General features: G+C 50.5%; 1 protein-coding gene across 10 annotated transcripts in view; it reads right to left on the reverse strand.

The window, feature by feature from the left end:
• RIMBP2 (RIMS binding protein 2) overlaps positions 1-27318 on the reverse strand; it is a 308606-nt gene that overhangs the window by 40601 nt on the left and 240687 nt on the right. For all 10 annotated transcript variants that reach the window (XM_027567059.1, XM_027567052.1, XM_027567053.1 and 7 more), the window contains 5 exons: positions 20630-20834; positions 15799-15944; positions 13666-13742; positions 8074-8183; positions 4429-5241 (listed from right to left, as the gene is read on the reverse strand). In XM_027567059.1, coding sequence (XP_027422860.1) covers positions 4429-5241; positions 8074-8183; positions 13666-13742; positions 15799-15944; positions 20630-20834 — 1351 coding nt within the window. The remainder of the gene's footprint in view (positions 1-4428; positions 5242-8073; positions 8184-13665; positions 13743-15798; positions 15945-20629; positions 20835-27318) is intronic.

Below are 27318 nucleotides of genomic sequence, written 5' to 3' on the forward strand. Positions count from 1 at the left end.
CACACTGCCCAGCCGATCAGCTGAGACGCTCACTTTGAAAGTCCTGAGCAGCTACTTCAAGCAACAAGGAGACAGGTGTCACATCACTTGTCCTTCCCAGTGGCTCCTGGTGACAGCAGGGCTGCCCGTCTGCCCTACAACCCTCAGGCAGCTCCCTTGCCTCTAGGTCTGGTGCAGAAGTCCTGTGTCGTCATTGTTGAGTTGCTAAGTTGTGTCTGACTCTTTGTGACCCCGTGGACTGCAGCCCACCAGGCTCCTTGTCCATGGATTTCCCAGGTAAGAATACTGCAGTGTGTTGCCATTTTCTTTTCCAGGGGATCTTTCCCACCCAGGGATTGAACTTGAGTCTCCTTTGTCTCCTGCATTGGCAGGAGGATTCTTTACCATTGAGCCACCTGAGAAGCCCCAAAGGTCCTATAACTATAGCATTATATTTGGAAAGAAATGTGCAACTTCTAGGAAGAAGGCTGTGAGCCTCCTCTTCCGAGACCCTGCTGCGGCCCTGTGGATTTCTGCATAAGGGAGGAAGGGCTCTTTGCTGAAGCTTTTCTACTTGCTGCTCATTCTGATACTCACTTTGGACACCTGACATAACTTGATTCACACAACAGTCCTGTGTGAATCAGGACTGTTAGTGCATCCTCGTTTGCAAATGAGGAAATTAAGCTTCGAGGGAAGCTGCTCAGCTGTCATGTGGTGGAAGCCTGGCTGTCCTTGCAGTTCATAATGCGACTCCACCCTCAATGCGCTGTGATGCAAGGCTTCCGAACTGCTGAGCAACTGGGTTCAGAAGTTAGATCTTACCTGGATGGTCCACTCAAATGTGACGACGGCTCATTATTCTTAAGGGTGTAGTCAAGAACTGAAACTGGTCTGGGGGTTGCTGGACGCCTGCTTCTACTAGCACAGCAACGACAGTGGAGAGCCAGGGTTGTGTGAGTGGGGAAGGCTTGAGTATCTGTGACCTGCCAGCTCCACCCCATCCCTCCACTGGCCCAGAGGTGGCTGTCTGTCACGTGGGGGCGTTTGGTCCAACCACACACCTCCTGCCTGTCACCTGTGTCATTTTCACGACTGAAACTCCTTTCCTTCTGGGCAGGCAGAGGAGCCAGTCTGCTATGGACTGACTGGACATTTGTGTCCCCCCAAATGCATACAGCATTCACAGAAGGCAGCTGTGGGAGGTGATCAGGTCTCGAGGCTGGAGGTCCCATGAACAGGATTCGTGCCCTTATTAACAAGGTGCCATCTACCAGGAGGGGATGCGGAGGAGACACCGTCTATGAACCAGTAAGTGGGTTCACCAGACACTGAGTCTGCCCAGGCCTTGGTCGTGGACTTCCATCCTCTAGGACTGTGAGAAATAAGTGTCTGTTGGTGATAAGCCACTCAGTTTATGGAACTTTGTTATATCAGCCCAAGCTAACTAGGACACCCAGGAATTGGGTGTGGACCTATAGGATCCTGCCCTGGGCTCAGTATTTCCTCTTGGTCCTCATATCTCTCCATCTCAGGGAGCTTCTCCACGAAGCCTTTCCTGGCTGTCCTAATGGATGTTCTTCTCACCTCTCCTTGGAGCCCCTAGGGTCCCCAGATTTGGTGTTTCTCACTTCTTCACCCCCAGCACTGACAATAAGACTTCATGGCAGGAATCAATGAATAGCTCCAGTCTGCACAGTAAGTCCCCTACATACAAACGAGTTCTGTTCTGAGAGCGTGTTCACAAGTCCAATTTGTTCATAAGTCCAACAAAGTTAGCCTAGGTACCCAACTAACATAGTCAGTTATGCAGTACTGTGCTGTTCTAAGTTTATAATACATTTCATACAAATAATACATAAAAATAACAAACACAGAAAATAAAGAAAGCATTTTAATCTTATAGTACAGTACCTTGAATAGTATAGTAGTACTGTATAGCAGCTGGCATCAGTAGACAGACAGGAAGAGTTACTGACTGAAGGAGGGAGAGGAGGTGGGAGATAGTAGAGCTGAAGGATTGTCAGCAATAGGAGATGGAGGACAAGCTATCTTTTCACCTCAATTCACACTTTCAATCTTTCTCACTTTTGTTTCCATTGTTATCACTTAGCGCTTCTTAGCAGTACCAGCTATGTCACCGCTGCTGTTAAGCTTGGTTCCAGACATCCTGGACTGGAAATACAGACACTGTACTACTGTCCTCTATGCAGTACTTGTAAAGTATACAAAAGTACGCCCACTTGTAGAGGGTGCACGCATGTGACAATGTGTGCCAGACACAGGACTAACTTACATGACTGGACATTTGAACGCACGTTCACATCTTTGAACGTGCACAACTTGAAGGCTCAAACGTAGGGGACTTACTGTATCTGCAGTTAACATCCTCATAGGCAGGCAATCCAACATCACCTTATAAGATGAATGAATGGACCCTTCATAAATCAGTTCCTGCTCAGACCCACTTTCTCCTTGAAACAGTGTCTGTCCCAACTGCCCCTGACCCTGCTTCTTTGTAGGTTATACTACTCTAGGCTGCCAGTGCAGGAGACACAAGAGATGCTGGTTTGATCCCTGGGTTGGGAAGATCCTCTGGAGGAGGGCATGAAAACCCACTCTAGTATTCTTACCTGGAAAATTCCATGGACAGAGGAGCCTGGTGGGCTACAGTCCATGGTGTTACAGAAGAGCTGGATGCAACTGAATGACTGAGCATATATGCACAGGTCAGACTCTAGTTGATGATGGGTTTCAAAAAGAGCAGAGAGCAACATGCACTAAAAAGCAGATCCATTGCAAAATGGAGGGCCCACCTTGCATTAGATGTTAGGCTTTCTGCAGCTGGTAGAAATGATCCTGGAGAACCACTGAATTGTTTGTAAAACTGACCTGACAACTGAAGTTGGGCAGAGCTGGATTAATTAATCACAGAAGACAAATCCAAGGAAAGTATCCAGACAGATGTTTCGAGGGAATTCTGTGAACATCACAGGACTAAAAAAGGCCGTTGAGAAATCAAAATAGCCCTCAAATGTTTTTGCAGACATGACCTTCTTTGCTCCAGGAAGGCTGCTCTTCTCAAGAGTTCAGGGTCCCACCCTGGGCCCAGCTCAGAAGGGCTGCCTGTTTTTGGGTGTGCCAGAATGTTCATTAAGATTTTATGGAAAACCCCAAGTGAACTTTCTGGCCAACTGAATATGTGCACCCCAGCCAAGATGAGCGTGATGGAACTTTATGGAGGTGACCCTTAACAGCTGTAGGATCCGAATAAATCACACTATGGGAAGACCCCACAGGCTCATCCATTTCATCCTATCTCTTTATGGTTTCCCTGGAGGGAGTACGTGGGGGACTGGAAAGGGGAGCACCCCTCCTCCTGTTACAGCTGGGAAGTCAGGGAGGAAGGTGGGGTTTCCCTAGCAGACAGAGGTGTCCGGAACCCCAAATTGTATCCACAATGGAACTTCATGTCTTCTACAGTCATATATATATCAAAAGAAAAAATGAGGGCCTTCCCTGGTGATCCAGTGATTCCCAGTGCAGGGGGCCAGTTTCCAAGCCTATCCCAGGAACTAGATCCCACATGCTGCAACTACGACATGGCATAGCCAAATAAATAATGTGTGCGTGTGTGCGTGTGCACGCGTGTGTGCATGTGTGTGCGTGCGTGCACATGTGTGCGCACGCACGTGTGTGCATCTGTGCATGCGTGTGCACGTGTGTGTTTGTGTGTGTGTGTGTGTGTGCATGTCCATGATCAGTCGTGTCTGACTCTTTGTGACCCCATGGACTGTAGCCTGCCAGGCTCCTCTGTCCATGGGATATTTCCAGGCTAGAATACTGGAGCAGGTTGCCATTTCCTTCTCCAGGGGGTCTTCCTGACCTAGGGATTGAATCCCCATTTCTTACATCTCCTGCATTGGTAGGCAGATTCTTTACCACTAGCACCACCTGGGAAGCCCATAAATAAATACATACATACATAAATATTTTTTTAAAAAACGAAGATGAAAAGAAAAAATGAGAGAGAGAGAACAATTGTGAGAGTGCTACAGGCACCCCCTTTCTCTGTTCCTTTCAGTGAGCACGTATTCAGGAGTTGGTGGCCCTAGGAAGACAGACCTTCCTACCCCCTAGGATGCTCCCTTTGCTTCCTGTCTGTAGGATGAGTCTCTTACAGATGCAAGCATTAAATATGTCCAACAACACAGCCCATAAACAAAATCAGAGTTCTCTTTCCCTTGCCCTCCGTCTCTCTCTGTCTCACACACACATACATGGCTCATGCGTGTATTTCATGCTTCCCAGCTGATCCAAGGATGCTCCAGGACAGTACTGGCTGTCTGAAGCTCCCCTCCTGCTCCCCCATCCCGCCCCTCCACTTGCACAGGGTGACATCCTGGTGTCCCCTCCCTTGAGGGGACCCATCCCAGAAAGAGGGCTCACCTGCAGGCAGCGTGGAGAACTCCACGAAGGCCTCCTTCCTCTCCCTCTGCTCCAGGGGTAGCTGCCAGGGCATCTGATGGGGCTTGGCCAGGACCTTCACCTTGTAAGCCATGTTGGGCCTGAGGTTGCAGAACTGGTACTTGTACCTGGCGGCCCTGACGACATCCAACTCCTGCTCGTTGAGGAAGATGACGTGGCTGTAGTTGCTGTTGGTGGGCAGCCAGGACAGCTGGGCAGAGATCTGGGTGATGTTGTCCACGCGCAGGTGGGAGGGAGCCACCACCACATCCTTGCCCACCAGCAGCGTGCACCGCAGCTCGTCCGAGCTGCCCCGGCTGGTGACGCACTGCACGGAGATGCGGTAGGTGCAGGCTGCCATATTCAGCTTCTCCACCAGGGCCTTGGTCCTGCCGCCCAGCGCCAGGCTCAGGCGTGTCTCCGCGTCCACCAGCACATTGTAGCTGTTCACGGTCCCCCAGCCCGGGGGCACTGCCGGGGGCTCCCAGCCCACAATGACACTTTTGGCGAGTTGTTTGATGAGGGTGATTTTCCGAGGGTAAGGCACGATGTCTTCTCCGATGTCGTCGATGTTCACGTCCAGTGTCCCCGCCCCGTGGTCGGCGAGGCTGGAGTCCGTGAGCGTCGGAGAGTGGAGGTCCAGAATGTTCTCCCCCTCTGAGCTGATGCCTGCGTGGTTGATGAAGTTCTGATCCTGGTCGTTACCCAGCGTGCTGGCCAGTCGAGACTCATTGTCCTGGATGAAATCCACGAAGTTGGAGGGCACCAGGCCCCGCTGCCCATCCAGAAGCTCCCCTGTGGGGCCAGGGACAGGGTTAACACCCGACCATCCCGTGGGGGCCCCCAAGGTCCTGCTGTGGAGTCTGCACCTCCCCCCGAGGGGACCATATGGAAAGCAATGGGGTTATGGTGGATTCCTCAGTTCTTTCCAGGAACCTCTTCAACATCACCTCCTCAAGAACCCCCTACCCTGTGTCTGTACCCCACTACCTGCCATCTGCCACCCCATCAGTCATGGTGTCTTTCCCCCATAGTGCCTACCACACCACGATCATCCCCTGTGTACGCCTCTCCCAATCAGGAGGAAGGTCTGGGAGGGCAGAGACCTGTTCTTTTTTTAATTGAAGTATAATTGCTTTACAATGTTGTATTAGTTTCTGCTGTACAATAACATGAATCAACAATATGTATACATATATCCCCTCCCTCTTGACCCTCCCTCCCATTCGCCCCCCACCCCACCCTTCTAGGTCATCACAGAGCATCGAACTGAGGTCCCTGTGCTATACAGCGACTTCTAATGAATGAGTAAAGAATACGTGGTACAAATGTAAAATGGAATCTCACTCGGCCATAAAAAGGAACAAAGTTGGGTCATTTGTAGTGATGTGGATAGAGCCAGAGTCTGTCATTCAGATGAAATAAGTCAGAAAGAGAAAAACAAACAATACCCCAGGGGATGTGTGTGGAATCGAGGGAAATGGCACTGATGGAGCTATCTGCAGGGCAGGACTAGAGATGCAGACGTAGAGAACAGACTTGCAGGCACAGTGGGGGAAGGAGAGGGTGGGACGAATTGCGGGAGGACAGGGACCTTTGTTCCCCGCTGGCCCTAGAGCCACACCTGGCACACAGTAGGTGTTCAGTAAGTGTTTATCAGAAGAATGAACAGCATGTAAAATATGTGGGTTCGGAGGCTGTTACACATCTTACTCTGATTTTTGATTGTATGATGACACAAATGGCAATTAAAAGGTGACCTTCCCCCTCCTTGCAAAGCAGTATGTCCATCTCAGCAAAATTCCCCAAACGTGTCCATTTGGTGGGAAACAGAGACGATCTATCGGGTGCCAGAGCCACCCGTAGGCTGAGTGGCCAAAAAATGCCACCAAACTAGTTCTTGTGGCCACAGGCGATCCCAGCGGGGATCGCTTTTTGTTTCAGGAAATGGTCTCATTTCTGTGTGTTCTCTTTATTCATGGGGCATGAGAGCCCGCTGAGAGCAGAGCTCTGGAAAACCGTGAAGTGTTTTGAAGATCTTCAAAGATGACACAGTTTGGATAATCTTGCAATACCAGCAGGCGAGGGCTGTTCGTTTCCCTGATTTGTCACAGAAAAGGCTTGACTAGGGGTCCCGGGGTCTGGGAGGCTTGGAGTACATGAAACGAACAGCGGGTTCTGCTCCCAGTAGACCCTCCCCCGCAGGGAATGTGCAATGTGCCCAGGAGAGGGAGGCTGACCACTGAACTGGTCCTGATTCTCCCACAATCAATGAGGGTCTGAATCTGCTCCTGTCCTCAGCTGGGGGGCGGGGCTGGCGGGCCTTGAGATGTCAATCTTTGCCTTGAGGATGCTCTGAAAACACAGCCTCATTCGACACAAGGGAAGAAGGAGGAGGGGGATGGGAGTGACAGCAAGTCCTATGTACCAGGCCCCTACTTCAGACCCCACACCTTCTTCCTTATTTATCCTCACAGCCACCCCTCACGTTGGGAACTGTGAACCTCCATCTGCACAGTGAGGGGAGATACTTCTCCCCTGTCACATGGACAGAGCACTGAGCCTTGCCGCCTGCCTTTAACCCAGCCTCCGGAAAGTCTACATGGGCACAGTGCTGGTGCAAATGTTCTAGAGAATTCCAGCGAGGGTTTTCTGGCAGCCACCCTGGCACACAGGCCATCCAGGGCACACGGTTCTCCCCCATGTGCCCCTGGGTGACGGCAACATGAACTTATGTTAAGAGCTCAAACTGTTTTGCCACTAGTCCTGGTGAAATTTCTCAGGTGGTCCAGTCACAGCCATGCCTCTGTTCTCCTGGTAGCAAACAGAAAGCGAGAATTTCAAGGATCTCAGATTCTAGCATCTTCCCAGATAGAAAACCAGCTAAGGCTGGGCTGCTGACCTCAGGCTACCAGACCTCAGGCCAAGACATCAACACCAAGAGCCGAGAGTGTGGCTGAAAACTCCAAAAAAACTTCATGAGGTCATGAAACAGAAATCGGCTTGTTTAGTAAGAAATAGTTTTTTTCTGCTCAGAGGAAACCAAGACTCTTCTATTAGGGCAATAGAAAAGTTTAGGGAACCGAGAAATCTGGACTTAGGAAGCTGCTGGGGATGTTACATGCTCATCCTCTAGCTACAAAAGTGACCAAGAGTATGAGTTTTGGGAGATTCCTGATTTTACACCATGGCAAGTGCCCATGAAGGAAATGGTCAGACAGGATGTGAGGCCAGACCGCCCAAAGTTAACAATAGAGCCTGAAGGTCAATGGGAGTGCTGTTAACCAGGTGAGGTCACCTGAAAGGAGCCTTGGCCCTTCTGTGGGGACGGTGCTGTGCAGTAAGATGGGGACAGTGTGGGGAGACACTTGTCTGTCAGCCCCACGTGTCTACAGTAGCTCCTGGGAAGCTCCGTGGACATGAACATGAGATGGTGTGCACTCCGTGTCAGAGGGTTGCTTGGGGTTAAAAATAGGAAACCCTACTCAGTCAACCAAAAGGAGAACAGACACCTCGTGATTCTGAAGGGCAGGAGGGTCAGAGAGGAGACTGGGGCGGCCAGAAGTGATGGGGGCCCAGCCCTGACCTGGCTTGCATGTGCCCACCGCCCACCAGGCTCTCACTGACCTTCATAGAAGCCATCCTCATCCATGTCTCCATAGACGTAGAGATACTTCCCTGCTGTGAGGGGCAGCTCAGCCTCTGGGTTCTCATTGGGCCCATCGAAGGGGTTATAACTAGAGGGAGAGACAGACCCACTAGGTGAGGCTCTGGGTGGAGACTGACACCAGCCCATCCCTTCCAGAGCGCGGAGACCTCCTGTCTGCTGTCACCTGGATATTTTCTTTTTCTTTCTTTTCTTTTCAAAAAATTTTTTTCTTTTGCCTGTATATTTTAGACCCATGCAATGGTTTGGTACCTGTGAGTTGTGTGTGCTCTGAAAACTCAGACCACTAATGTCTCAGCTAACACAGATTTAAAGCTAAATGGTAATTCTGCAACCAAGCTGTATACTCAGAGTCCTTCGTATCAGATGTCATTTGTGTGTGTGTACACATGTGCTCAGTGTACTGCTGCTAAGTCACTTCAGTCGTGTCCGACTCTGTGTGACCCCATGGACGGCAGCCCACCAGGCTCCCCCGTCCCTGGGATTCTCCAGGCAAGAACACTGGAGTGGGTTGCCATTTCCTTCTCCAATGCATGAAAGTGAAAAGCGAAAGTGAAGTCGTTCAGTCATGTCTGACTCTCAGCGACCCCATGGACTGCAGCCTTCCAGGCTCCTCCATCCATGGGATTTTCCAGGCAAGAGTACTGGAGTGGGGTGCCATTGCCTTCTCTGGAATCATATAATTCCAAATTATATTGTGACTCCCTGGACTGCAACCCACCTGGCTCTTCTGTCCATGGAATTTTCCAGGTAAGAATACTGGAGTGAGTTGCCATTTTCCTTCTCCAGGGGATCGTCCCAATTCAGGGATCAAACCCATGGCCCTTGTGTCTCCTGCATTGGCAGATGAACTCTTTACCACTAGTGCCACCTGGGAAGCCCAGAAGATGTTTAAATGATTCCAAAGTATATGTTTTAACAGGCTTCTAAATTGGTAAGCAAATTAAAAAGCTACTAAGGACTTCCCTGGCGGTCCAGTGGCTAAGACTCCAGGCTCCCAGTACAGGGGGCCTGAGTTCAATCCCTGGTTAGGAAACCAGGTCTTATATACTGCAACTAACACTGGCACAGGCAAATTAAAAAAAAAAATAAAGTAATTAACTCTATAATGTTTCAATACATTTTATTGAGGGAAGGTAGAATTGTATGACATATACTATTTAGTTATCTGTGTACATTTTAGGCTTCACAATATGACATGATTATCTTTTCCCTCATGAAAGACTCTATCATATCCATTTTAATGGTTATATAATATTCCACTGGGTAGACTAATATTCTTTAATTGATCCCATGTTGGGCATGGATATTTCTTCAAACGTTTGGCTGATATAATCAGTGCTACATCCAATGTTCTTGTCAACATATCTTTGCTCACTTGCCCACTTTCTTCCTAAAGATGAGTCCCCAGGAAGCATACTTGTTTGGCCAAAGCCATGCACATTTTGAAGGTCTTGGGTATGTTCAGCAAAATATACTGAAAATGATGCACATTTTATCTTCCCCTCTCTACCAGGACTATAAAAATGTCCTTTTCAAGTCCTCAAAATATTGGAATTAACATTTTAAAAAGTCACCTTCAACTTGCAAAAAAGAACTTGTAAGATGAATTTTTAATTTTATAATTAAAAGATTGGTTAATTAAAATAGGAAATGCCTCATCAAGAAAAAGAAAATGTGGCATGACTGATCATGGCAGATGACTGGGTAAACAAAAGAACAGCTTCACTCATTGTCCTGTCACACAAGGGGTGAAGCCACAGCCCTTAGGCCCACCCAGGGACAGTGTGCCCTTGAAGGATTCGGGATGGGAAAATAGAATAAGGCTTCTGTGGTTTTGGTAAGATGGGCATCTTAAGAAAGAATTTCAGTGACTCCAGGTTCTGGCATCTTCCCAGACATACAAAAGCACTAAAATCATTAACTTGAGAAATGTGTTCTTTGTGATCCATAGGGCTTCCCTGGTGGCTCAGAGGGTAAAGCATCTGCCTGCAATGCAGGAGACCTGGGTTCGATCCCTGGGTTGGGAAGATCCCCTGGAGAAGGAAATGGCAACTCACTCCAGTACTCTTGCCTGGAGAATCCCATGGACATAGAAGCCTGGTGGGCTACAGTCCATGGGGTCGCAAAGAGTCAGACATGACTGAGCGACTTCACTTTCACTTTCAGTACTATTTTAATGCTTGACTACATGAATTTCCCAGCCCAAAAAATTCATATATGTCCTGGTTCCTCCCCTAACTCTTCAGAGTAGTTTCTCAGAGCTACCAAGGGCTGTCTCTTAAGCCACAGTCCTTGTGATGCCCTGAATAAAATGTAACTCACAGCTTTTACGTCGTGCATTTTTTTCTTCAGTCAGCAGTAGTCTTCTGCTGTAACTAATCATGGTGATGTGATGATGGTTACACACCAGCAGCCCCGTGAGTTACCAGCACTTCCTTTATTTGATCCCTATTAATGCCCAGTAAGGAATGCAGAGATGATATTAATATTATTATTCTCAATGTTCATGGCCAATTGTGATGACTTATCCAAAGTCATAAACTCATTAAGAGTGGGGGTGTGGAACCAGAGGACTTCCCAGGTGGGCTAGTGGGTAAAGAACCCACCTGTCAGTGAAGGAGACATTAAGAGACACGTGTTCGATCCCTGGGTGGGGAAGATCCCCTGGAGGAGGGCATGGCAACCCACTCCAGTACCCTTGCCTGGAGAATCCCATGGACAGTGTAGCCTGGCTGGCTACAGTCCATAGGGTCGCAAAGAGTCGGACATGACCAAAGTGACTGAGGCGGCAGGCAGCTGGAACCAGAATGAAGGCCTCCTGATCTTCATCCTGTGAGGTTTTAACTATACCAAGCCACTCTTTCCCTTAGAGCCCAGAGGTCCAGGAACATCATCCAGTGCTCTGAGGGTTTTCCTGTGTCAGTAACTTCCCTGGGGCATTTGCATCAGGACGATAGCACAGTTTACAATGTGCTCCATCTGGTTGGGGGTGGGGTGGGGTGGTAAATACACCACCAGGAACACACAGAGGATGGAAATGGAGCTTGCTGAGCACCCTGGCTCTGGCTGGTGACCTCATGTTGGAAGCACACTGGTTGACCACATGTGCTTTCTCTTTGCCTGGTTTCATGCTGGCTGTGAATCCAGACTCTGGGTGCCTTGGCTCTTGGGCACCTTCCCTGGAATGAGGTCTTGTCTTCCCAGGAAAGTGAAAGGAAGGTGAGTCTGGCGGGCACACGGCCCCCGCAGCCTTGAGGGACCAGGCTCATCGCTGGGAAGGGAAACAAAACTGGTGAGGAAAACAAACCCGAAGCCAGCTCAGCATCCCGGCCATAACTCCAACTCACTGGCCTGGAGGGTGTGTTGTGCTGAGCAGCTGTGCTCAGCCTGGTTCCACACACACACAGGAAGAACCATCCTCCAATCAGACACGGGGTAGGTGTGAGCCCTCCTTCCCAGGTCCCCAGACTGGTGTCCTCAAAGCTCTCCCCGGCACTGTGGCAATGTCCCCACAGACCATGTGAAGGATGCTCGTGGGTGCAGTCAGCCTTCAGATGCGGGACCCTCCTCAGGGGCTGTCTGGCATCCTCACCCAGGACTCTCCAGCCCAGGGCGGCTTCTCCATAGGCTTCCATCATCTCAATGTCAGAAGTGGGTGTGCACTGGTAAAATTAGTGGATCAGCAGAAAATAATTTACTGACCAGCAGATCAGTTATTCGAGATGATTCTCAGTGGAGGAAGCAAAAGGCTTTGAAGGTATGTGGATAGCTCATCCCCTACCACCTCTGCTTGAACAAAGTCTAAGCATCTCATGCGGGAGACATCCACACCACTGGTGATAGCTCCTAAAGTCTGATTTCTCAGCAGTTCTGTGCACAGCCCTGAGGTGGGACTCTGGTGCCTGATGCCAACTAAGAGGGCAGTGGCGTCTGCCCTGCCTGCCCTGGCCAGCCCGGCCTGCAGAGGGTCACTGGAGAGTCTAGGAAGACAAAAGCCCGGGTCTTTACTAAGCATAAAGTACTGGAAGTCTGACTTCCATATCTGCTTTTTGTGACTATTTGATTCATTCGTATCTGTACACATGGCTGACTTTGGATGGAGGCTTGTTGCGTTATAACCAGGCAGGGAAGTTGCGGCCAGGTGGCTAACCCTCACCCATCTCAAAGTTTTCGGTGGTGACCACCAGGAATCTGAGAGTCATCCATGACCAGACTGGCTCACGTTAGTGGATACGGACACATGGGTCCTCCAATGAGAGCTCAGCTCCCTGGCCGTGACAGTTGCGTGATGCAGCCAGACACTGGACAGACAGGAAAGATGCTAGAAAGGCATTGAGCAGGGTGTTCTGGGCAAGGATAACACTTTCTGAGTTTCAGCTTGCTGCCTGTTATGCGGTGAATCGCATCACCCCAAAAAGATGTTCGGATCCTACGTCCTGGCCCCTGTGGAGGTGAGGTTATTTGGAAATAGGGTCTTTGCAGGTGTGATCAAGTTGGGATGGGGTGGTACTGGAGTGGGGAGGGCCCTAAGCCAATGGAAGGGGTCCTTGTAAAAGGAGGAGGGAACACATAGAGGCAGAGGGAAAGAGAGCACAGGAGGATGGGGCAGAGTGGAGTGGGGCATCTAAGTTGAGGAACCTCAAGGATGCTGACAGCCAGCTGGGAGAGGCAGGACAGTCCTCCTCTGGGGGCTTCAGAGAACACAGTCCCACCCACACCTCAACTTCCCACCTCTGGCTTCCAGAACTGGGAGAGAATGGACTTCTATGGTTTTAAGCCATCCAATCGGTGACAGTTCTGAATGGCAGCCCTGAGAAACTAACACAGTATCCAAACTCTGTCTACCAGAACAGAGAAACTCTTTGTTTTGTTCAGTCACTAAGTCACGTCCAACTCTTTGCGACCCCATGGACTGCAGTACACCAGGCTTCCCTGTCCTTCACTGTCTCCTGGAGTTTCCTCAGACTCATGTCCATTGACTTGATGACGCCATCCAACCACCTCATCCTCTGTTGCCCCCTTCTCCTCTTGCCCTCAATCTTTCACAGCATCAAGGTCTTTTCCAGTGAGTTGGCTCTTCTCATCAGGTGGTCAAAGTATTGGAGCTTCAGCTTCAGCATCAGCCCTTCCACTGAATATTCAGGGTTGATTTCCTTTAGGATTGACTGGTTTGATCTCCTTTCAGTCCAGGAACTCTCAAGAGCCTTCTCCAGCACCACAGTTAAAAGTATCAATTCTTCGGCTCTCAGTCTTCTTTGTGGACAAACTCTCATATTCATATATGACTACTGGAAAAACCATGGCTTTGACTATGTGGACCTTTGTTGGCAAAGTCTCTGCTTTTTAATACTCTGTCTAGGTTTGTCATAACTTTTCTCCCAAAGACAATCTCTTGGCATTCTCCAAAGCCTGGCTGAACTCCCGCCTCTTCTCAGTGCCGGGGAAGGGACCTATCAGCTCATGGAGTGTCCTACCCATCACCCCACCTGCCCCGAGGCCGCCCACCCTCACAGATGTTCGGAGGATGCAGAGAGGAGCATTGCCCTTACCTGTAGCGTGCGACACACAAGTGGACCTTCCCCGAGTACCTCTGCTTGGCGGTATTGGAATTCCGATCATTATCCATCTATTAAAGACAATGGATATGCAGGTTATTGATGCCGAAGGCTTCACATTTCATGCTGGAAACACACAGGAAATCTCTTCCATGGTCTCCCCAGGGTTTTCAGCCTCACATGGTGAGGACTCTGCCCACCATGAGATTCTGCCACACCTGGGTTCTCAGTTTTGGGCATGCCCCAGAGACAGGGTAGGCTCCTGGGTCACACAGAGAACATTTATAAAGGACTCATCTCCTCCAGTACTGTCTGATGTCACTTCTATGTGGAATCTAAGAAATAACACAAATGAAGGTATGTGCAGAACACAGACAAACTTAGGTTACCAAAAAGAGGGAGGGATAAATTAGGGGTGTGGGATTAACAGTTACGCCCTGCTGCTGCTGCTGCTAAGTCACTTCAGTCGTGTCCGACTCTGTGCGACCCCACAGACGGAAGCCCACCAGGCTCCCCCGTCCCTGGGATTCTCCTGGCAAGAACACTGGAGTGGGTTGCCATTTCCTTCTCCAATGCATGAAAGTGAAAAGTGAAAGTGAAGTCGCTCAGTCGTGTCCGACTCTTCGCGACCCCATGGACTGCAGCCTACCAGGCTCCTCTGTCCATGGGATTTTCCAGGCAAGAGTACTGGAGTGGGGTGCCATTGCCTTCTCCAGTTATGCCCTACTATATACAAAATAAAAGAACAACAAGGATACACTGTATAGCACAGGGAATTAGAATCATTATCTTGAAATAATCTATACTGGAGTATAATCTACAATAATACTGAATCACTATGCTGTACACCTGAAACTAACATAATATTGTAAATCAACTATGTGTGGTGTATACATGCTAAGTATTTGCAACTCTATGGACTGTAGCCTGCCAGGCTCCTCTGTCCATGGGAGTTGTCCCATGGACAAGAATTCTCCAGGCAAGAATACTGGAGTGGTTGCCATGCCCTCCTCCAGGGGATCTTTCCAACCCAGGGATTGAACTCTCATCTCTCATGTCTCCTGCATCGGCAGGCAGGGTCTTTACCACTATTGCCACCAATATAATATTGTAAATCAAATATACACCAATATAAACAGTAACAACAACATATAAAGAGCCACTTAAAAAAAGATCTCATCTTCTCTCACAGAGTGGTGAGCACTGTGATTTAAGGCCTGAGATGGTCACTGCTCCAGAGCCTGCCAGGCTCCTTGGAGGACAAAGTTAGCCCAAGCTCTGTGTCCTCAGCCCTCGAGGACCCCATACAGGGAGGGGAGTGCTCGCACATGGATGGTGCCTGGTGCTCCTGGGAATCCTGCATGGAGGAGGCAACACCGAGCTCCTTTCTCCTGGTGCCCCCTCCCCCTGCCCTACTCCTCTCTGCCTATGGGGGCTACAACCATCTTGGGGTTGTGGGGAGGGTAAGACAGGGCCCCAAGCTGGAGGAGTGGGTGGTTTTTCTCCCAGGGGAGGGTGGGAGTGACTGTGACTTGTCATGTGTAGCCCCCTCCTCTGCCCCCACCCCAGGAGAAAAAGACCCGGGACTTCTGCCTGTTCCCTCCCCACAACACACTCCCACCCCTCCCCTCTGGAGTGGGCTCCACAGGAGTTAGGCCACAGCACTCCCGTCTCAGGGTCTTTCAGTGGTTTCAGCCTGGACTGAGCCAAAATTTGAGAGCTTGCTTGAGGCTTCAACTTGCCTCCCACCCCATCCCCAGCTCCTCTCCAGCCCAGCGGCCTTCACCTGGGCTCCTGCTCATAGATAGACCACAAATGGTCCATGGCCAGTCTGAGAAGGGCCGCCCTGTCCTCTGCCTCGTCCCTGCTTGTTGGGTTCAGGACATTCACTGTTAGCCAACTTTTAGATGTTGACTCGTTTATGGTCATTCTGCCCATGAAAGCAGGGACTCCCTTGTCTGCAAACTGGGCCCTCTCACCCTAGCATAGAGTAGGTGGTCAATGAAGATAGGTTAATGGGAGTGAAGGCAGAAAGGGAACTAGGGAGAGAGGGTGGGAGGGCCACCCACAGCCACAGCCCACATCATGGGTAGCAGGGCAGCTGGCCGAGGCCAGGACAGGACTCACGTCTGATTCAAATCTGCATCTTGGGCCACTGGATCTTGACAGGAAGGTGGGCTTGACGGACAGAGGTTCCGGCTTGTCACCTGGGAGCGGGAGGGGCCGGATATATTCACCGATCACAGTGTGGCTTCCAAGGGCACTCTCTTGACCTGGACACGAACATTGGAATGATGTGAAAGATGGTACAAAGGAAATAACCAAAGCACGCTGGACATGTGCCTTCCCTGTGGATCTTTCCTGTCTTTGGCATCAGCCTTTGAGTTTCATTTCAGAACCCACCCATCTCCCACTCTTCATCTACACCCTCTGCTCTGGGCCGTCCATCTGGCAGAGTCCATTCCTGGCTACACTGGTTGTTTGGTGGAGATAGTGTTGCATGCAAGATGGGAAGGTCCCATCAGAGAGACCTTCGTGGGAGTCATGAGCAAAGAGGCTCTCCTTTTCCCCAGCTTAAAACAGAAAGGAAATGAGATTTAGTCGTACAGCAGCCACACTGTCCCCAGGAGGAGGAAACTCCATCTGACAATGCAGCCTGCTCATAGAAGGAGGAGCTGAAGGTGGAGAGGCAGGAATCAGGTCCAGATGGCATGGTTGGAGCCCTTGAATCCAACTGTGTGTTCATACACTAAGTTGTATCCGACTCTTTGCGCCCCATGGGCTGCGCCACACCAGGCTTCCCTGTCCTTCACTATCTCTGGGAGTTTGCTCAAATTCATCTCCATTGAGTCAGTGATGCTATCTAACCATCGCAGCCGTACCTGAAGCTAAGCCATCTTCATCTACTCTACATGATAAATAAATTCCTTTTTGCTCACACTAGTGTATGTCAGCTTTCCTGTCACTTATTCTTAATAATACAACCTGAACAGTCCTGACATACACAAAGTGGCCAAATGGTCAGGTTTACGGCTGAAAAATACTTTTGATAAGAGATTCACTAGGACCAAGCAGATCTCTACCCATCCTGTCCTCATGGGGTTGCTGGCCCTGTCCCAGGCACTATGGGGGGGAGGTGGGGCGGGCAGGGGAGAATCGAGACCCTTGATCAGTGCTGGCCCAGACCGTTGGATTAAAGTCAGGAGTGTATTTTTAGGATCAGACATGAATTACAGAATTAATTTTTCCCCCTCCCCGAGTTCTCGCTGCCCAGTGGGCTGCAGACACCCTTCCCTGGCTTTGTCTAGCCTCTGGCTGTGGCTCTCCCATCATGGGGACTGGTTCACAGAGGAAGATGACTCACTGAGCCCAAATCAGGAGAAACAAACACTGTAAGAAGTGTTCCACAAAGACTACATGGAAGTCACCCCCTCAGGCCCAGTCTGATTAACAAAACGGTGGCAAAGCATCACTGCAGCAGAGAATTGACACTGAAGTAGACCCCCGGGCCCTGCGAGGAGGCCAGATCCCAGGGAGCAGCAGCCTGGCCCTGGTCACTGCCCAGGATCCCAAATGCCCACAGCAGCGCTCAGCATTCAGCAGGTGCAAAGTCCATATTTACTCAGGGAATCGACTCTCAAATCCTGCAGCCTCAGGAAGTCAGCTGAGGACGCGGCCTGCTGCTTCAGTGCTGCAGTGGAAGGGTGTCACTCTGACATGGGACTCATCCAGGTCAGTGACCTGTGAGTGGAAGTGACGTGTCCTACTTTGGGGTGGAAGCCCTTTTGAGCCAGTGTCTAATTTGTTATGCTTCCTTTCCCCTGAGATGGAACATTCCAGAGGAGGCTCAGCATTCCCAAGTGAAGACAGTGTGGAACCCATTCCCTGATCCAGTCTAAGGTGGACATGGAGCAGGATCAAAAGAGAGAGAGACTTGTGCTGTTTTAAGCCCCTGAGATTTGAGGATTTTGTTACTGCAGCTGAACCTAGCCTGTCCTGACTGATACACTGCTGCTGGGAGGAGCAAGGGGTGAAATGACCAGAGTTGCCTCCTATTTACATTTTACTTAAACAAATCCAGTTTTCTAGAGAAAAATAATCTGATGCCTGTGGCATGTTTACCTGTCCTTCTGCTCTATGAGTGAATGTGAGATTAGACACAAAATCATGTCATGCCCTCAGTTGCACATTCCTTTGTGATCTGCATGCCTCAGGATACATATTTTTTGGAAAATATGGCCACTGAGCCCAAAACAATGACTTTATCTGGTGTTTCACCGAAACTCAGCTCCAATACTGGAAGGAAACTGGCGATGGAGGGGTGGCTCTGCGAGATGACACGCCCCCTTCCTAGTACATGTCCAGGGATAATTCTGTTCCTGTGAGGTTCCAGCCTTGCTGGTTGCAGGGGTGACTCTACTGCACAGAAGGTGAGTCCCAACCAGGGGCTCACAATCCAGTGGTCCTGTCCTCCTCACCCTCAGGCTGACCCAGCCTCAGGCAGGAGGCCCCCGACAGGACGTGCAGCACACTGGCCTGGTCCTGCTCTGATTCTGAACTGGCCCTGCCCACTCCTTCCATCCCCCACCCTCCTCTCCTGCATAAGGAAGACAGGCCAGCCCAGCAGGGAGTTTCTTCATTACCCTCATTCTTAAAGTGGTCCCTGCCATCTGCCAACAAAGAACGACCTTGAGGAGGACTTCAGGGTTGCGTGAGGAAGCCCCCTTGCAGGCATTCCTCCCATGGCCACTGATGCCAGCATAGCAAGCATGCTCTAAGGATGCCGCCAAGTATGCCCAGCTAAGGAGCTGGTCATTGAGCACAATGGCTCTTCCAAATGCCTAAACAGAAGCCTTGGTGCAAACCTACTCTGGTACCAGGGTCTAGAACTCCCTTAATAGAGACACAGCCCTGTTTTGGTTTTGTTTGTTTTATTCTTAGTCAGCATCCATTTTCCTCCATCACAAATCAGATTGGTTTTTCCAAATCAATCTGGACGCCAAATGGCTCAGGTCAATCACTGCTCCCCCTCCAGTGACCCATGAGCTTGCCCTGGACCTTGCCCTGGACTAACACGTCCTCATGCTGTGCAGAAAGGAATTCACATGGAGGGAAGCCTGGGGCTGCTACTTTAAGAAGGGTCTGCTGACAAGTCAGGCTGCACTGTGACTGGGAGCACAGTTTCTAAACCTCTCCCTACACCAGTGGGACAGGCTCCCTAGGTGACCGGGGCATTTCCCTGTAACTAGACTGTGGGCCCAACCTGGTTTGTGCTGAGTGCCTGCCTAGCTCGGGCAGTCTGGTATTCTGGCGTATGCTGGACAGAGGTGCCCGCATGACCAGTGCCCAACAGATCCTGTATGCTGTATCTACTCGGTGTCCTTGGACATCATCACTGCATCCATATAGCTGCATTTTTGTTGTCGTTGTTGTTGCATAGTGGGCACTCCAGGTGGTCTTCCTGGAGGAGGAGGGCATAGGACGCCTGCACGTGGATTCTTCAGACGCCCCATCTCTTTTCCCTCAGGACCCACGCTATGCTCGTCCTGTGTTTCTGTAACAGGTCTGAGCCAGGAGGACAACTCTTTACTGAGTCTTGGACTCATCAACCATGCTGGGGACCTGGGGACCCTGATAATTGTGCGTGATTGAGCTCATGTGAGCCCTGAGCCACAGACCTTCCCATCCAGTGGGGACTGGAGAAAGTTTCATCTTCAGGGGTCATGGCTCAAACTTCATTTCCAGGAAGCAGTCTTCTCTGATCATCCTAAATGGCGCTGGGTCATCTGCTCTCTTGTCACCTGACTGCTCGTGTCTGTCTGAGCGAGTGGCTCCTTACTCATCTGTGCCCCTGTGTCTTGTCTGTGTCCCCCTACCCAGAGGGGCTCCACATAGGGCCTGCCATATGCACAGCATCGCAGCCTCGGTACCTGAACATGGCCTGGGGAGTACCCTGTGCTCGGAACTTGGTGGTGGTGGTGTCGGGGGGACCTCCCTCTCCCTGTCTTGTGTTTCATGGCCTCTTTGCATTCTCCCAATGCATGCGCAGGACAGAAAGGGAGCGGGAAGGAGGGGTACGCCAAGAAACATTGTTCATCAAGATACATGCTGCAGCACCTCATTTTAATAATAAAAAGCACCCAGAAGAACTTCTCCTATGTTCTGACAAAAACTGGGTGAAATCTGGAAATTCCCTCCCTTTTGTGGAATTCTAAAGTAGGGTTCTGGCACACATGTCCCCTAAAATAAAAAAAGTCAACTGCTTTACAGGAGAAAACAGCCTGTGACCTGTTTAACCTTCACTGGAGAGAAAGTTCCCTAACTGAGTAGGGTACTTCATTGTCTACACTGGGAACTTCCCCTGAGGTTACATTAAATGCCTCTGTGATCAAGAAATGATCCCTCAGAACCACGCAGAGTGAAGTCTCCCCGCTCTCCACTCTGCTTCCTGAACACAAATGTGATGGGAACGCATTAACATTCACCGCAGGTGCTACTGCTGCCTTTGTTGGAACAGAAGTTCCAAGTACATCACAATGTCATCAAGAGGTCGCTGGGTGAGAAGGGAAACAAGTGAAGTTGAGCAGCCCGCCTGGCAGGTCCCAATGCAGACCCCAGAGCCAGGTCCCTGGGTCCAAGTCCCAGCTCACCGCTTGGCTGGCTGATCCTCCGGGCACCTGGGCCGGTGTCATGTGCATAACAGGGCTCAGAGCAGCTGGGAGGGAGCTTACACTGATTCACACCCATCAAGGGTGGTACATCGAGTATGCATGGGAAACGCCAGCTGCCCCTGTATCATCCCAAGTCCTGCTATGCTGGTCACTCCCTCGGGTGTTGTGACAGGCTCTGTCACACACCCCTGGCTGTGCCCAGCTGTTCCCAGCTTGCTGGCTGCACCTTCTTCTCCATCAAGGCCTAGGCAGGAGGGAGAGAGAAAGGAAGGGAGAGAGGCACTTACCTTTTCCAATGGAGGGAGCCAGTCCGTTCATGAACCTTGGGAAAGACTTGCTGGGGGACGACGGGACGTCCAGGGAGGCCACAGTGCTGCCACCCAGCAGGTCGATCTTGCCGGCGTGCTGGCGAAACTGCTCCAGGTCCCGGGACAACAGGCTGAACTGCTCACTCTGCGTCCGGCATTTCTCCTCCAGCTCCCGCACCTTGCACTGCGCACGGAGACCCGGACACACAGTTAGAGGGTGGCCCGGGCTTCTGGGGCCCCATGCGTCTGCGCACAAGTGTGTGTCTGTGCATGTATGTGCGTTGCATGTGTGTGTACAAGACTGTTGTGTGTGCATGTGTGGATGACAGTATGTGTGTGTGCATATGAACGTGTATGGCCTGAGTGTGTTTGCACACATGTGTGCATGTGTGTGGTGGGGGGGGGGGGCTGCCTCCTGCCTCCACGTGAGAATGGTGGCTGAGCAAATCAAGCTTCCTGTCGGTTGGAAGCTTGGCCGTCAGCCAGATTCTCTCACAGGGCAAACGTGGGAAAGCACAGGTGCCAAGAAACCCTGCAAACACTCAGATCTCAGCCAACAGCGGATTGTTCTCGGCTCTGTGTGCAGCCCGGGCACTTTGTGGTTGGCACGCCTCACTGTAGCTGCTTGAAATTTGGAGCAGGAGGTGGTGAGAGCCCAGCTCTGGGGATGGCTCAGTTGCTAACTCCACTGATGCAGTTTTCTGGTGTAGGCTTCTGCCCCTAAACTGCAGAACCCCAGGGCACCCTGCTTTAGCATTAAAAGGAACTGCTACCTGCTCGCTTGGGTTAGCAACATCACTGCCATCTGCAGACACTGAGGATATTTAGGGAGGCGGGAGCGTCCCTGGGTACACATGGCAGGGAGGGTACCATGGGCAGTACCCCCATACACGCCCATCTTTGCCTGCTTCTGGTTCTCAGTTGGGTGAGCATGATCCTGCCATACTCTCCTTCCTGGAGAACCGAGATCCATACTCCCTACACTTCCTCCCCTGGTGCAAAAGCAAAACTCTGTCTCCTGCAACAAGAATTCCCTGCACGGGTCCACAGTTGGGCGCCCACCTGAGAAGGGGCACATAGACGGTCGACTTTGCCTCCTCCCCTGCTGTTCCCTTCATAGCACCCTCCATTCTAGTAGCTCCCTGATTATTTCTCATCTCTCTCTTAGATCATTTAAGCGCCAAGCTTGTGCTTTCTGGTCCTGACAGATCCTCAATGCTTTGCATAATATTGGCATGTCCTAGGTGCTCAATAAACATTTGCTGAAGCGATGAAGAGAGAGGACTCCCTGATTTGCAGGCATCACACTCCTCGTGGCAGTGGCTTGTTCCATCTGCGTGGTGGTCCTGCCTCGTCTCCCTTCCTTTGTGATAAATGGACAACGTCATCTGCTGTATTATTAACCGTGTGCATCGTCTGACTTTCTCCACTAAAATCTCAGCTCCATGAGGGCAGGAATTTCTGTCTCCTTCTTTCTCACTCAGCACTCAGACTAGAGTTTGGTACCAAGCTGGGGCTTGAGAGATGTCTGGATTCATGTAGGTGAGCAGACAGGGATGTGGATGGTGGTAGAGCGATGCTGTCTTCTTCCTCTTTCTCCCTCCCCACCTTCTCCCTCTCCGCCTCCACTGGTATTAAGCGTTCAGCTCCTTAGGCCAGAGTGAAGTGCTATTTATGTCTGAGATCATGGAATTCTGAAAATAGACCTAACAAATCCCAAACCTATAATTAATTTCTTTGATACGTTAAAATAATTGGCAAGATTCTTTTCAAAGGCTGAATGAGCTTGGGCGTGATGGCTGTCTCCAGCGAGGAAGACACAGAGGAGACACTGGGCTCCTACAGGCACAGGTGTGGACCGGGAGCAATCTGCCTCCTGCCTAGGTCACCCATTGCAAAGATGCAGGACGTGCCAGGAAGCATCTCTGACCCCAGGATGGCAACTTCAGATGCCTCAAGGCCAAGCGCTCTGGTTCTTCTGGGCTCAGTCCTGAAGAAGAGACTTTGCTCCAAGGCTGAGCTTTTGCTCCAAGGTCCTCAGGTGGGGAAAAGCAGCTGCCAACAGCCTCGGGTTAGAAGGGCACTAGAAGAGCCCTGAGATCACCTGTTCATCCAGGTGTGCCACCAGCTGCCATGGTAGTGCATGTGTGTGTGTGGAGGGGTAGGGTTGGGGTGTGAAGTGATTGTGGAAGGATATAACACTATTTAAACGGCCACATTCTCATTTTAATGTGCTTGAGAAAAATGCAACTGGCCATCAAATCCTTCATGTGTATATCCTCTGTGTGTATGTAAAAATGACCTAACTAAAAAAACAGATTATTCATTGATGCAACTTTTGTGAAATAATAAAATTAAAGTGATGGAAAACTGATCAGCGGTTGTCAGGGTCTGGAGTTGGGGGAAGGGTCTGACTTTTAAGAAGTAACATTTCCCTGGTGGTCCAGTGGATAAGAATCCGCTGGCCAATACAGAAGACACGGGTTCGATCCCTGGTCCAAGAGGATTCCACATGCCATGGAGCAACTAAGCCTGTGAGCCACAATTATTGAGCCTGTGCTCTAGAGTCCATGATCTGCAATAAAATAAATCACCATAATGAGAGGCCTGTGCATGACAACGAAGAGTAGCCCCCACTCACCACAACTAGAGAAAGCCTGCACACAGCAACGAAGACCCAGGGCAACCACCAAAAAAAAAAAAAAAAAAAAGGAATATGAAGGTGTGACTTTGGTGGGGTGGAGCCATCTGTACTCCTGATGGTGGTATGTGAATGTATATGCACCATCAAATCCCATGGAATTTATCACTAGAGGAAGGACAAAGAATGACTTTGTAGTTTGGCTACTGACACTGTACCCATATCAACTGCCCGGTTTCAACAGTGTGCTCCAGTCACCTACGATGCTATCCGTGGGGAGCTGGGTGAAATTATGCAGCAACCATCTGTGCTATGTTTGTAACTTCTTGTGAATCTCACATTATATCAAAATAGAATTTTAGAAAGTGCACAGATTTAAAGAAAATATGAAATAATTGTGTAGGTGGCAGACAGATACAGAGAAAACCTCAAAGGTGGTGGATGAACAGCTGGTGTGTGGGGACATCAGATTAGGGGCCTGGCGGGTTAAGAGCAGCCAAGGTCTCAGGAGCCCACAAGGAGGTCAGGCATCTGAGGCACCTGGAAACAGCCCAGGGCAGGAGCTGATACCGAGCAGGGCCCTGTGGGGCTCCTGGACACAAAGCCTTTCTGTGTCCCCTGTTTCTTTGATTATAGGAAATAATCTTCATTCAGTCTCCATGACCTTCCCTGAGTTCCAAGAGGCAGATCCCAATAGTTGTTAATTAGGGAAGGGAGGAGTTGAAAGACCAGGGAGAAACAGTCATGAAAAACAGTAGTGCAGCCTTGGGGCAGGGTCCTGGTTCCCCATCAATAGATAGACACAGTATCTTGGAGCTATTTTGCAGACACTGAACTCTCTCCAGGTGGGAGAAGCTAAGGATTAATGATGGATGGTAGGCTGCCCACAAGCAGACCCCAGACCAGTTGGACCTGAGGTTGATGATGCTGACTGCCCCTTATCTCACCACCAACCCACCAGAAGAATGTCCATGAGCTGATCATGCCCTCTTTGAACTATTACTATAAAACTTCTCATACCCTCTCCAAGTGGGGGACACACGGTATTTCGAGGTGTGAGCCCACTGTGTCCTTCTTTGCCTGGCAATGCAATAAAGCCATCATTTTTGACTTCACCCAAAACTCCAAGATTTAATTCAGCAGCAGTGCACAGAGAAGTTAAACTTTTGGCATCTGAGCTCTTGACTTGCTTTTCTGGCGGAAAGTGGGGGTAGGTGGGGCACAGGGATGGCAGAAGGGAGACTGTGTGCTCCCAGCAGACCCTGGGGGACTCAGACAAAACCAGTGAGAGACGCTGGTGCTCACGCAGAGGCGATGGACCACTGCACATTTTAGGTACTACTGTGAACTCCACCTTCTGGGTACCACCGCTTTGCCAGTCCGGGACCCGAGCTCTCGGAGGGTCTCCTTCCAAAGAGCAAATCTTTGCTCAGGGTCCTCTTCACTGATGGGGACTGTGGTGGGCAACTTCCCCTGGCAGCTGCCACAGGGTATGCCTGTAGAAAGGAGGGTCGGCTCTGATGTGAGTGATGAGGGGAAGGTCCTGGATCAGAGGTGATGTCTAACCATTGCTATAAATTGAACATCCACAGGGGTGGTGGGGGACGCCCATGAGAGGAGGGGAGCAGGGCAAACCCATAGCATCTCTGGGGACCATGGTGAACCAGGGCATGTTCGTTTTGTCTAGAGGAATGTCTACTTCTTAGCTTCAGGCCAGACCCACCCCGGGCAAAACTTCCAGTTTTCCAAGAGAGGCAAAGAATCTTCATTTTAATGTAAAAAAGAAAAAATCTCTCAGTCATCAATAGTCAGAGGGTATGTCGAGGCTCACTGTCTGACATGGCTCCTGTAGAGATGGACACGGCCAGGGGGCTGCCACTTTGCTTAAGATGACTACAGGGGTAGCAAAGCCAGCGTCAGGTCAGGTTGGGTTGGATGCCCTCATGGCCCTGTGCATGGACTCCAGCTGCACCCACCCAAGTGCGAGACACACAGGACGATCCCCACGGAATCCGGGACCTGCTGGCTCTGGCATTTATAGTTTACAGTTCTCCTGGATGGAGAGCATATACCCAGGGACTAGAACTTCATTCTGGGGCAACCGGTGCCAGAAATGAGAATCCCACCCCAGGTGTGGGCAATGCAGATGTTAGGAAGGCTGTGCACCAGGGACAGCTGCCCCAAAGCTATACAACACCTGTATCCCCCTCCAGCTCTAGGCATGCCCACTTAGTATGGGCAATGTCAGAAGAAAATTGGTAAATGATGAGCTTTTACCTAGGCCTGAAGCAGGGGAGACGTGGCCGTTCATTGGTGAAATGAAAGGTACTCAAAACAAGGGGTATGTTAGTGCTACCCCACTCTTGAATGATTAGTGCATAAGGCTAGTATACTTTGGGGGCTTCCCACGTGGCTCCGTGGTAAAGAATCTGCCTGCCAAAGCAGGAGACGCAAGAGATGCTGGTTCGATCTCTGTGTCCAGAAGATCCCTTGGAGAAGGAAATGGCAACCCACCCCCGTGTTCTTGGCTGGAAAATTTCATGGACAGAGAAGCCTGGTAGGCTACAGTCCATGAGGCTGCCAAGAGTTGGACATGACTGAGCAACATAAGCAAACACTGGTATACTTTGGGAGATGGACCCCAAGGCTGGATCTATAAATGGTCCTCTGTGTGGATATTGATTCGGCAGATTTCTGGTTGCCCGAGGCCACCAGAACCAGGGTCTTCTCCTCAGTTTCCGTGGGCGCTGGTGGAGGAGGTTCCAAGGGAACAGAGAAGGAAGTGCTGCTTTGTGCTTGCTTGTCAACCAGTGCTTTGTAATACATGTCTGCACATGTGTGACAGTGTGGTCTGAGACTTGCTTCCATTGTGACCTGGCAGTAAAATTGTAGGGCTAACCCTCTCCCACCTCACATTTCTACCCCAAGGATTCTAAGAGTCCTGTGTGATCACACCTAATGGTTTATCCCTCTTTTCAATTCCTTGCTTTGTTTCTCCTCTGGGTATCTGAGGACATGGCTTCAAGGCAATAAGGATGCTGGTTCCTAAAAGTCAGGCAGCTGCCACATGCCTTTTCTCACTAATTTCAGGGGGAGAAGGTCTGAATGGCTAGTGGATGAGACATAGGGACCCAGGAAACCCAAAGAACATCTCATAAGTGAGTGTTTCCTCTGGAGACTTCCCCAGGCTTTCCTGATGTTCCCTCTTCCAGGAAGGAGGCAGGTTTTCCTCCAGAGCCTCCTCTGCGGACACACTCTCAGGGCCTGGCTGCAGCTGGCAGAGGCTGGGTCTCTGATGCTGAGCCTGGCAGCTGAGGCAGAGTCCCTCCCATGACCCCCGAGCCGCTACCAGAAGGAACCAGTACCAAGTGATGCAGAAAGAAAACAACAACCCCACTGATCAGCCCTGGTCGGCTTATTGGGATGTCAATATTGACCTCAGGATGCAGGGCACCATCCCTCTGGCTTGGGTGGCAAGGCTGATGGGGGCAGAACCATGCCCACATGAGTTAACCTGGCTGCTTGCGTGTCCCCATCCCTGGCTCCGCTCCCTCCACCCCAGAGACCCACCACCTGCAGCATCAGGAGCGGAGGGCGGCTGCGTTTCTGACCGCAGCAGGAACAGATGGCACAGTCATCGGGCAAGTAAACTCTAATTGGGATAAACAGCGGAGACTTGCAAATTTGGCTGTGAGTATTTATAAAGATGAAGGAAAATACATCCAAAGACGTGCCTGTTAGCATTCCCAGGGTCCTCTGCTCTGGGTTTTTCATCTGAAAAACTTTGGGGCTTTGTAAAAGGCAGCGAATGAGTAGGGGGTAGTGCTCTCTAATGTGTCCAAACCAGGACCGTTTTGAGAATCCAGGGACACGGTGAACTCTCAATACTTAACACAGCAAAGTCAGGGGTCGGGGTCGTCCTGGCAGGGCTGGGTCGCTGCGTAGCAGTGATTCGGGAGTAAGCTGTTCCGTGCAGTATCTTTATGTGTAAACAACTTTTGTGATGCTATTTATTATTTACTGAAAA

Source organism: Bos indicus x Bos taurus, chromosome 17 (assembly GCF_003369695.1).
Source record: "Bos indicus x Bos taurus breed Angus x Brahman F1 hybrid chromosome 17, Bos_hybrid_MaternalHap_v2.0, whole genome shotgun sequence".
NCBI lineage: Eukaryota > Metazoa > Chordata > Mammalia > Artiodactyla > Bovidae > Bos > Bos indicus x Bos taurus.